The following is a 10,942-nucleotide window of genomic DNA, read 5'->3' as shown; positions in this document are numbered from 1 at the left end:
TGACAATAGATGGGCGTAGCAACTTGCATACCACTCAAATTCCTCTCTAATTAGATAGCAATTTTCTTTTTAAATTAAGACAAGCATAAGTTACAAGAAAGAAAAAGAACTTGAGGAAATTGCATATAAATTATTTTATATGCCTAATAGCTAAGAGCCAAAACAGATGGGCGCAGCAACGCGCGCCATCAATGATCTAGTGGATATAATATGCATGCGCTTGCTGCCCCTACTTCCATTTACTATGAGAGAGGAACCATGTCTACACCTTTCTATGTTTCTAATACAATAAAATTACATGGTGCTCCAGCACTAAACTCTGCCCCAGCCTGTTCATGTCATCCTAGCGTGCAAACACAACAACAAAAAATCCTCCGGCCCGTAAGAATGGACAGAGACACGGCCCACTGTGATGCCCAGCTTTTCGTCCAACGCGTTGAGAACAAACTTTTTTCTTAGGACCGCAATAGCCGGCAAACGTTCCCTTTGGAGGATGATATTTGCACATTTCTATGACAATTTTTTTTTGAAAACACATGACATTTTTTTCAGAAATACATACATGACAAATTTTGAGAAGGAATTGCTATCTACCCGCAACATAAAATATCCCCAAAAACATTCACAAATGTAACCCCAGCGAACGTTCGCTGAGAAGCATTACCGTTTCCTTATTATTGTTTCCTCTCGCCACGAAGCCAAAGCACCAGAGGAGCCAGCCAGCCACCGCTGACCCGAGGGCACCGCCGCCCTCCTCCGTGCGCCGGTAGCCACTCGTCAGAGGGAGAGAAGGGGAGGGAGAGCGGCCGCATAGGATGGGGGTCCTGGGGGACCGCTCGGGGTGGTGCTTCTGCTCCGGCGGCGGGGCCAAGCTGGAGCGGATCAAGTCCACGCTGTTCGCCACGAAGGGTCCCGCGCTCGCGGCGGTGTCCTTCCCTCGCGGCGGAGAAGGGGCAGGAGGAGGAGGAGGAGGAGGAGGAGGAGGGAAACGCGGGGGAGGCTTCCTCATCCACCGCGCCCTCCTGCTCACCACGCACGGGACCGTCCCATCAGCCGCCGTGGCGGCCGCCGCCGAGGTCCAGCTCAGCCACGGCCGCCTCCTGGCCCGCCTGGTGCCTCAGAGGTAACGAACCCCGAAGACATTGCTCGCATTTCCTGCTTGGTTTTTGCTTGGGGTTGTTTGGCTGTGCAATGCGGTGCCAAATGGTTGCATTTTTTTGTGTCGGTTCCGCCCGGAAGTCGATTGATGTTGCATAGTGCTCCGCGCAAAGATTTGATTATGCAACACCTTTGGCAATTTCTCTGCGCTGTACTCGTGCTCTGGCTGTTCATGTTGTACCATGCTGGAAGAAGATCTGGTTTTCGTCTTCAAATTTAGGAGAAGCTTGTAGGTTTCCGTAGCGATTCTCAGTTGCAATGCTGTTAAAAATGGCTCAAGGTTTTGGTGGATTTGTGGGTCCATGCCATATTGGTTCCTCAGTTCTTGCATTTGTGCGAAAAGGCGCAATCTCAAGAGTTTGGTCGGGTTGACTTCAATATGGTTCAGGGAATTATTTGAGCTTGTCTTGTGATTATGGACCTCGGCAATCTTGATGTTATTAATGCATTCAGTTATTGTAGCAACCGTACGTGCAAGGGGGGACACAATTTCGATTTTACTTTGGAGGATCAAATGCAACCAGGGGTAGATAGATTATAATATACTGCTATTATTTTAGTGAAAAATAAAGATATAATACATTATGGAGTAGCCAATTACTCCCTCCGTATCAAAATATAAGACGCTTTTTGACACTATCATGGTGTCAACAAACGTCTTCTTATATTTTGATAGAGAGGGAGTACCAAATAAGAATGTTCGCACCTTATGTAAGTCATAAAATGGCTTCTTGTCATGTGTTGATGTATGAAGGATTGAAGTTGATTTTGTAGTACATAAAATAAGCTGCTGTAGCCGCATAGGATCACCTCACCGCTCTGTACAGGGTAGACATAAATTCTATTGAATTTTGGATGCTCGACTGATAAGAATCAATGGGAGGTAATATCTGCTCAAAGTGGTCCTTGGTTCCATTTATTCTCTCGACTGATGGGCGCAGGATGTGTTGTTTTTAATGCATTATTTTCTCAGGATGGGCTCAATCTGGATTTCCTCTAGAAAACTTTATTATCTAAAACAGTCCAACAACGTTTGTAACTTAGTTGTACGAATTCTTTGAACAAACGAAAGGTGATATCAGTGAAGTGGTTCGTGTGAAAAAAAACACTCTATTTACTTTGGAGGAGCATTTACTCTAATGATCCTTTATCTTGCATGCCTTTGCTGGCATTTTTACCAGTTCTACATTTTGTTTCTTCATTTCAGGTTCTTCATCACTAGCCCCATTCTGGACCTTACAATAGTCGGGCTTGATGTCGTGGATGATAGCCCAGATTCGCATGGGCAACAGCCTCATTTCCTGAAAACCTGCTTGAACCCCAGCTTGGACCTTGGCAGTACAGTTTTGCTCCTGGGCCACACAAACAAAAGAGATTTGGCAGTAGGTGAGGGGAAGGTTGTTATAGCAACTGACAACCTTATAAAGTTCTCAACTGATGAAGTCTCATGGCATCCTGGATCTGCTGGTTTTGATATGAACGGGAATCTAGCTTTTATGGTCTGTGATCCGATGAAGCTTGCACCTTCTACACCTACAGGGTATGCTTCTGCATCATCAACTGCACTCCTTGCATCAAAGATGGATGTGCCAACACAATTTGGGATCCCCATCCCTGCAGTATGTGAATGGTTAAAACAGCACTGGAGTGGTAGCTTGGAAGATGTTAGCAAGCCAATGATGCCCCCTGCACGATTAATATCTTCTGCTGGACAACGAAGTGAACCTTCTTCTCTGAGTCATCTTCATTATATTAAGACCACTGAGCGAGAGGGTGGGGCATTGTCATCATCGCAGATGCCAGCAAGACCGACACGGCAGCATGGGTCATGCAGTTCAGCATCTGCCAAGATTTCATATGGTGAAAATGATTCTGTTAATTCACACTCCTTTCAAGGCCAACGAGATCCAGCCTCACAGATGCCCAGACCTAAGGAGCAACCTGGTTCGGTCATGGATAGCTTTCCTCCTGGGCATCCAAGATCTATTTTCTTACCGCTTCCTCTAAAGCAAATGATGCCTGTCGATAATAAGATCAAACCGAACTGCTCAGTTTCAGATGAATCACGGGTAGCTAATGCGCGAATCAACTGCGATGCTATGCACAATGTTGCTTACCAGGAAAACTGCTGGAATGAGGCACAGTCAAGTTCTTCACCACCGGCAATATCAGAACAAGGAGATAAGAGGGACGGCTTCAGCAGCGGGGAGGAGACAATGTACTCCGCGGAAACTATGGAAAGCAGAAACATTCCCAGTCCAAAGGACAAGAGGCCCCAGATAGTTGGCCGGTCACAGAGTTTTGCGAACCATAGCAAATGGGATTCACCTAAAAGTGTTGAATCTTCGAAAGGGCCGCCCTCAAGGTCGCACACATTCATTCCTTTGAGAAAACCACACTTGCAAGCGGCATCAATTTCACAGAAAAGCCAGGTTTATTTTAGCCCCACTGTCTCCTCCAACATGAAAAAGAGGAACCTGTCTCAGATTCCCATGAAACCTCGTCAAAGTGCTCAAGTCACCTCCAAGTGGATTACCTGATAGGGTCCTCGTCTCTTCTCTCCAGATCATACAAAGATATCACATCTTTCGGTTTAGTCAGTTCCACTCAACATCTCCATTTTGCTGTAGTCGTGTCATGTAAATGTATACTAGCTGTAAACTACGTGCTGACGATTCTTTGAGCTTAACATTAGCTAGCATATTCCCATCTTTTTTATGCTTACTCTGTTGGGTAAAACCTAAAACGAATTATCACCAGAAATATAGCCTTATTGGTTTCAGTCAGGTACGCTGTCCAGGAATGCTTTGCCACAGGCTGACAGGCAATCAGACCTGTATTATCACCCACATTGTTATTCTGTCAGCCGAATAAGCGAATGGCTCCATGTTTTCTAAAACCAATACCTTCATGTTTTGCAAGCTAGAGCCTTTTTCATATGCATCCTGTTCTATTTGGTGATGTATGTCTGCATACTCAACGTTGAGTCGAGATCTTTGTATGGTTCTTTTTTTTGTGTGTGTGGTCTAAAAGAAATGCTTTTTTTTCCTTTGTTTAACAAATTTATATATATGGTGATTATTTTTTATATCTGCGTTGAGAAATTTGTAATGCATCCTTTTGCACTACACTAGAAGAGCATATGACATTTTCCTGTACTAGACGAACACATTGTCACAACATGATGATCGTTTTTTTAGAACCGCGTGGACAAATTTGGACAGTCAAATCAAATGAGAAATAAGACTGTAAATAAACTCGTGGCAATGGACCACCGGCCGCACAATTTGGACTTGGTTTGAAGGGGGGACAATTTGGACTCGCTGAGCTGCAAAGTGCAACGGGGGGTTGGTTCCTTCCCCTTGCTGCTTCGACTTTTCCCGCCGTCCGATCCAAGATCGTGCGGACCACCGCTCGAGCCGCCGGCAATTGCATAGTCCGCGAGGACCCCGACACGCGAGCCCACCCTCTACGGCCCGTCCCCTCCTCCCCGCGTCCGACGACCTGCTCCGCCGCGCCGATCGACCCCGTCTCGTCCACGCTGCCGCCGGTGATCCGGTAGCTGTTCTTCCCCGTTCACCCAGCCATACTTGTCTATGCACATCTCTCTCTTGTACCCACGTTAGGGTTCATGGCTTCAGGGAGGCAGTCGAGGGGGCAGCGCGCGACCGGAGGGGATGCGGCAGCAGCGGGGCGTCGGCAGGGGCGGGGGCCGGCGGGATCCCGGGCTGCTGACCAGGGTGGTGGACAAGGTCTTCCGCTTCGTCCGCCTCGCCGAGTTCGAGATCCTCTTCGTCCTCTTCTTCCTCATCGCATTCATCCTCTTCAAGGATCTCGTAAGCCCGCACCCATCTCGCCTTCTCTCCCCGTTGAACATTTCGCACCTGACTAACGGGTCAAAATTCTGGTGCGGCACCTGCTAGCAAGAGATCTAGTAGTAGGGTGGTCTATGCCCCAAATTGGCATCGTTCGCCAAAGAATCAATTGAAACCGTAGGAGAGATGGTAGCTAATTTAATGCAAGTGCTCTGGCTTGGAATTTGGGCGGTGTTGAATCGAATGTAGGCATTGGGGTCCATGGTTACTGCTCGAGGCCTCCAACTATGCTATTCAAATTGAAACCATTAGGCTTGCTCGTCTGGAGACACAGTCTATACTCTATAATGTAACTGTGAATCTTTTAGTCAGATCATGCTACTTGGAGGTAGAGCTGTTACCTAGAGATGTATCAGTGGTAAATCATGCCTGTAGTGGAACAAGTGTAGTCTGCTTTGATATGATTTGCTATATCTGGTATTCTGGAATTTGCTATATTATCGTCTTGCACTAATTATTGAATGTGTCTTTTGTTACAGATGTCTCGACCAGACTACAACCAGATCTTTGTCAAGAAGCCTGATCAAGATGACCACTGGCCTTAGAGGGTAGGAATCATAAAAATGTTCTTATTGTAGTGTAATCATCTTTTCTTACTGTGTTGCGGTATGTACATTCTGTAGAGGCTCATTTCAATTTCCTTGTTATGACTACTTATTCGATACTTTAAAGATGCTTTTGACATGCTGCCGTCTCCAGTTTTCTCTAAGATTCATCTGCTCACTATTGCTTTTGTGGTTGTTTTGTATGAGCCCTGATTTTTCTGTTCTCTGCAAACAAGCTGCCACACGGTGTTAAGTGCGCATAGTGAAGTCACCTATATTTCTTCTCCACGGCATGACGTTTTCTTCATTTATATCACATGGCATCCCCACGAGCTCCGAGCGATTTGGTGTATGAAATGCAGTACTTTCTTTGGTCAGTAATGTGTGCCGAAGATTACCACTATTGAGGTCTAGACGATTGGCTCTGACGGTAATCTTGTTGAGAATAAGCTTATATGGTTCTAGTCACTCGGAACCTTTGAAACCTAGATAAGTCATGCATCTTATTTTAGTCATCAGTTGATGATGGGTCCTCCTTAAAGAACCAAATGGCGTTCTTCATTATCATAGAACAACTGAAGTTATAGCTCTGGCTTGTAGAAACATGGTGTGTGACTATCAGATAAATGTCTCACAATATCCACTGCATAGATTCATGGGATCATGGTTATTTGATTTCGCTCCAGCTGTTATATTGTTTCCACAAGTGGACATTTTGTTTTTGGTCATATATAAGGTGCATTGGGCATTTGGGTGGCATAAGACTTCACTATTAGTTATCTGAGCTACCCTAAAAAAAAAGTTATCTGAGCTTTTATTTTGTTGATTATTACACATGAACCTATGATTCTCTTTGAGCAGAGAAAATTGAAGGCCACTTAATAATAGGATAATGGGACAAATGTTGTCGTACAGCTTTGCTATTGGATTGAATCATCGTTCACAGTGTTTCTTAAAATGAGCAAAGTGGCTGTTAGAGAAAGAGAATGTTTGATGTGATATAGCATGCCTTCAATTTGACATGCACATATCAATTCATTTTACAACTGGAGAGTTCTGGGATATCCATTGATCGATATTGGAGTTCTTGCATATCTGAAATTTAGTACGTTCAAACTTGCGGCAGTTTTCTGGGGAAACATGTTTTCTTGTGAAACGAAGTTTTTGGGGTCTAATTTTTGTGTGGGAAAGACAGTATCATCTGTTTCTAGATAACCAGCATGATAAACCCCTATATCTAAATGGTTCTTCTGTGAAGAAAAGCTTACTTTACATCTTAGTATTGTGATACTAGATTGCTAGCCTTGTTTAGCACCCATTTTCATTTTTTATGTTACTTTGGAAGTGGAATGTCAAAACTTCATTTTTAATGCCAAGCTTCTGTGTCAGTTTGATCTGCTCTCAGTATGATTTGCCCTAACGCCGAAATGGTGGATTGTTGGCGGGCGAAAAAAATAGCCCATATGATGCATCTTCACAGACTCGACTGGAGATCAACTCTCCGATTGAAGGATGTAAAGGATCATGATTTCAACTCTCTGATTGAAGGATGTAAAGGATCATGATTTCAACTCTCTGATTGAAGGATGTAAAGGATCATGATTTCGAGAAGATAACTGGACTGTTGATTGCCAGCATTTTGTTGAAGACGTCAAAATCATGTAAAATGCATATTCCCTCCGTTCCAAAATACATGACCCAACTTTGTACTAACTTTAGTATAAAATTGGGTCATCTATTTTGAAACGGGGGGAGTAGTTGTTCGTCGTAGCTTTCACGTGGTCCCTTGGAATCGGGAGGTTGTCACGTAAGAATCAAGTTCATTTCCTGTAATGATAACATTGCAAGCTTTGGTTTGAGGTACTCCTACTAGTTGTTGGAATTTGCTAGTGGGCTTTTGGCTCAAAGCCCAACTAAAATTCTGAAATTCTCTTGGCCCATTCATGCGCACATGTGAGTGGAGTGAGTAAGGCTAAAGTTTAGTCCCACCTCATAAATTGAGAGAGAGTTGCACCTCTTTATAAGGTGAGCTCTCCTACCACTTGTATGAGCATGAGAAGAGGAGACCTACTCGCTCGCCCCGCCCCGCCGCGCCGCGCCGCGGGTTGCGGGATTGAGCCGAGCCGAGGACATAGCTATGCACGTTGTCTATATTTTTGCTGCTCGGGAAAAATTAATGAGTCATTAATTAATAATTAATGGACGCGTTAATTACTGAACTGTTTCCGGTTCTTTTGGATCGTGACGACTCGGACGTAGGGTTTACTCCCACGACCTACGGCAGACGTCTACCCTAGCCGCCGCCGTTTCTCGTATGGTTTCTCATCGCCGTTCCAGACCATTGCGCCGCCAATCAAGTCTTCTCCATCCCTCCTTTCGGCGTGCACCGGGAGAAGGGACAGCAGGCCTCCGGAACCCCGCCTCTCGTGATCCTGTACGGGAGAGGGGCGATCAGGTTTTTGGGGAGCGCACTCGCGCGACTGCTGGCAACGACGACTTCGCGAACGACGACTTCTTCCCCGACCTCGGCAACCTCATCCTCGACGACATGGGCGACAACGTCAACGCCGGCGGTGCTGCTCCCGCTGCATCGTATGTGATTCTATCTTTCCTGTTCGAGATCGTGGTAGAATTCATGTTTTTAGTATGTGCCCTAGATGTGATTTGTTCATCTACTATGCTAGTTCACATGATTAGTTCAATCTCTGCTACTGTAGTCATGATTTATCTTCTGTTAATTCGGATTAATTCTCGTAGTAATTTGCTCATATTTTCAACAATCCAAAAACCTGATTATAGGCAATTTACTCCGAGTGGTTTTGCTGCGCATCTGAAGCCGCCTGCCTTTAAGGGGGCGCAATATAAGAGGTGGCGCACGAGAGCAGTCTACTGGTTTCAGACCAAGGGCTGCTATGACGCCACTAAGGGCAAGCCTGAGGGCGATCTTAATCCAGCACAGCTGGAAGCTTTTGAGAAGATCGATACTCTCTTTAAAGGCGCTCTTCTGGGTGTTCTTGATGATTCCATTGTGGATTCGTATATGTCGTTTGACAACGGCAAGGACATGTGGGCTGCGCTCGAGGCCAAGTTTGGTGCCTCGGACGCCGGTAGCGAGTTGTACGTCATGGAGCAATTCTATGACTACAAGATGACTGATGAACGCTCTGTTGTACAGCAGGCTCATGAGATACAGTCGCTCGCAAAAGAACTTGAGCACTTCAAGTGTGTGTTGCCGGACAAATTTGTTGACGGAGGCATTATTGCCAAGCTTCCACCTTCGTGGAACAATTTTGCTACTTCTCTGAAACACAAGAGACAGGAGTTTTCCGTTGCGGATCTCATTGGTACTCTTGATGTTGAAGAGAAGGCGAGAGCAAAGGACACACGTGCTCGAGTTGCCGAGGGAGCTTCTAGTGCCCACATGGTACAGAAGAAGAACTTCCAGCCCAATAAGTTCAAAAACAACAAGAACAAAACTCAGGGGAAAGGCAAGTTTGATACAAAGAACAAGCCATCACATTCTACCAACTTCAAGAAGAATTCTCATAAGAAGGGGAAGGGACTTTGCCATGTCTGCGGTGATCCTAATCACTGGGCTCCGAAGTGTCCTAACCGCTTTGAGGAGCGCGAACATGAGAAGGGCGGCAAGTCCGCTAATGTTGTCATCGGTGATACTGATATGAAGGAATCAGGGTACGGTATTTTTCCTACCATCCTTTCAGTATTTCAATCCCCTGATTGGTTAATTGACACCGGTGCCAATGTACATGTTTGTGCTGACGCCTCCATGTTTTCTTCTTACCAGGCCACAGGGACTTCTCCCGTGCTGATGGGGAACGGGTCACATGCCATCGTTCGAGGTGTTGGTACGGTCGATCTGAAGTTTACTTCGGGGAAGACCGTGCGTCTGAAGAACGTTCATCATGTGCCGTCCATCAATAAAAATCTCGTTAGCGGTTCCCGTTTATGTCGAGATGGTTTTAAGTTGGTTTTTGAGTCCAATAAAGTTGTAATTTCCAAGTGTGGACAATTTGTTGGAAAAGGCTATGAGTGCGGAGGCTTGTTCCGCCTATCTTTGTCAGATATTTGCACTAAAGTTATTAATAATGTTTGCCACAATAATCAGTCAGATATTTGGCATGCACGACTTTGCCATATTAACTTTGGTTGCATGACGCGGCTAGCCAATATGAATTTAATTCTGAAAATCTCTACTGTCAAAGGCTCTAAGTGCCAAGTATGTGTGCAAGCTAAACAACCTCGCAAGTCCCATAAGACTGCAGAGGCAAGAGACTTGGCGCCACTAGAGCTTATACATTCTGATCTCTGTGAGATGAATGGCGTGTTGACAAAAGGTGGAAAGAGATACTTCATGACGTTGATTGATGACTCCACTAGATATTGTTATGTGTATCTTCTGAAATCAAAAGATGAGGCTTTAACTTTCTTCAAAAACTACAAAGCTGAGGCATAGAACCAACTTGATCGAAAAATTAAACGGCTTAGGTCCGATCGTGGTGGAGAGTATTTTTCCAGTGAATTGATATGTTTTGTGCAGAACATGGTATAATCCATGAGAGGACGCCTCCCTACTCACCTCAGTCTAATGGGGTGGCCGAAAGAAAGGACCAAACTCTAACTGATTTGGTTAACGCCATGTTAAACACATCGGGTCTTTCTAAGGAATGGTGGGGGGAGGCGCTAATGACTGCGTGTCATGTCCTAAATCGAGTTCCCACAAAGCATAAGACCATGACTCCATTTGAGGAATGGGAAAGGAAAATGTTGAAACTCTCTTACCTACGTTCTTGGGGTTGTTTGGCAAAAGTCAATATACCAATTCCCAAGAAGCGCAAGCTTGGACCAAAAACCGTGGATTGTGTTCTTCTGCGCTATGCTTTTCATAGCATTGGCTATAGATTTTTTATAATAAAATCTGAGGTATCCGACATGCATGTTGGTACGATTATGGAGTCTAATGATGCAACTTTCTTTGAGGACATATTTCCTATGAAGGATATGTCAAGTTCATCAAATCAGGAGATACCTATTCCATCTAGTGAGGAACTCACTGTAATTCCTGAACCCACCATTGCGATGGAACACATTGAGAATCCTGTTGAGGGTGACAATGAAACTCCTGTAAGGAGTAAGAGACAGAGGACTGCAAAGTCCTTTGGTGATGATTTCATTGTGTACCTTGTGGATGACACGCCCAGGACTATTTCAGAAGCCTATGCATCTCCTGATGCTGACTACTGGAAGGAAGCTGTTCGTAGCGAGATGGATTCCATCTTAGCTAACGGGACCTGGGAGGTCATTGACCGTCCTTATGGGTGCAAACCTGTAGGATGTAAGTGGGTG

The 10,942-nt window shown here is 45.1% G+C and overlaps 2 protein-coding genes across 2 annotated transcripts; both read left to right on the top strand.

Annotated features, from left to right (window-relative positions):
• Positions 1–671: 671 nt before the first annotated feature.
• On the top strand, positions 672–4,296 carry LOC123159179 (uncharacterized). Its single transcript, XM_044577007.1, has 2 exons — positions 672–1,123; positions 2,366–4,296. Exons 1-2 carry the CDS (start codon positions 816–818, stop codon positions 3,696–3,698), a joined length of 1,641 nt encoding a protein of 546 aa, XP_044432942.1. The 5' UTR covers positions 672–815; the 3' UTR covers positions 3,699–4,296.
• Positions 4,297–4,533: 237 nt separating this feature from the next.
• LOC123159180 (uncharacterized) lies at positions 4,534–5,717 on the top strand. Its single transcript, XM_044577008.1, has 3 exons — positions 4,534–4,716; positions 4,800–4,994; positions 5,513–5,717. The coding sequence occupies exons 2-3, from the start codon at positions 4,836–4,838 to the stop codon at positions 5,576–5,578; spliced, it is 225 nt and encodes a 74-aa protein (XP_044432943.1). The 5' UTR covers positions 4,534–4,716; positions 4,800–4,835; the 3' UTR covers positions 5,579–5,717.
• The last annotated feature ends 5,225 nt before the right edge of the window (positions 5,718–10,942 follow it).

The sequence above is a fragment of the Triticum aestivum genome, chromosome 7B (assembly GCF_018294505.1).
Source record: "Triticum aestivum cultivar Chinese Spring chromosome 7B, IWGSC CS RefSeq v2.1, whole genome shotgun sequence".
Lineage (NCBI taxonomy): Eukaryota > Viridiplantae > Streptophyta > Magnoliopsida > Poales > Poaceae > Triticum > Triticum aestivum.
Note: the sequence above shows the minus strand (reverse complement) of the source record. Positions and strands in the feature narration are given on the sequence as shown.

Bases quoted from the DNA above. Each gene is read 5' to 3' on its own strand.
- LOC123159179 (XM_044577007.1), top strand. From the start codon at position 816: ATGGGGGTCCTGGGGGACCGCTCGGGGTGGTGCTTCTGCTCCGGCGGC. The intron at 1,124-2,365 runs GTAACGAACCCC...TCTTCATTTCAG, and splicing joins GCCCGCCTGGTGCCTCAGAG to GTTCTTCATCACTAGCCCCA.
- LOC123159180 (XM_044577008.1), top strand. From the start codon at position 4,836: ATGCGGCAGCAGCGGGGCGTCGGCAGGGGCGGGGGCCGGCGGGATCCC. The intron at 4,995-5,512 runs GTAAGCCCGCAC...CTTTTGTTACAG, and splicing joins TCATCCTCTTCAAGGATCTC to ATGTCTCGACCAGACTACAA.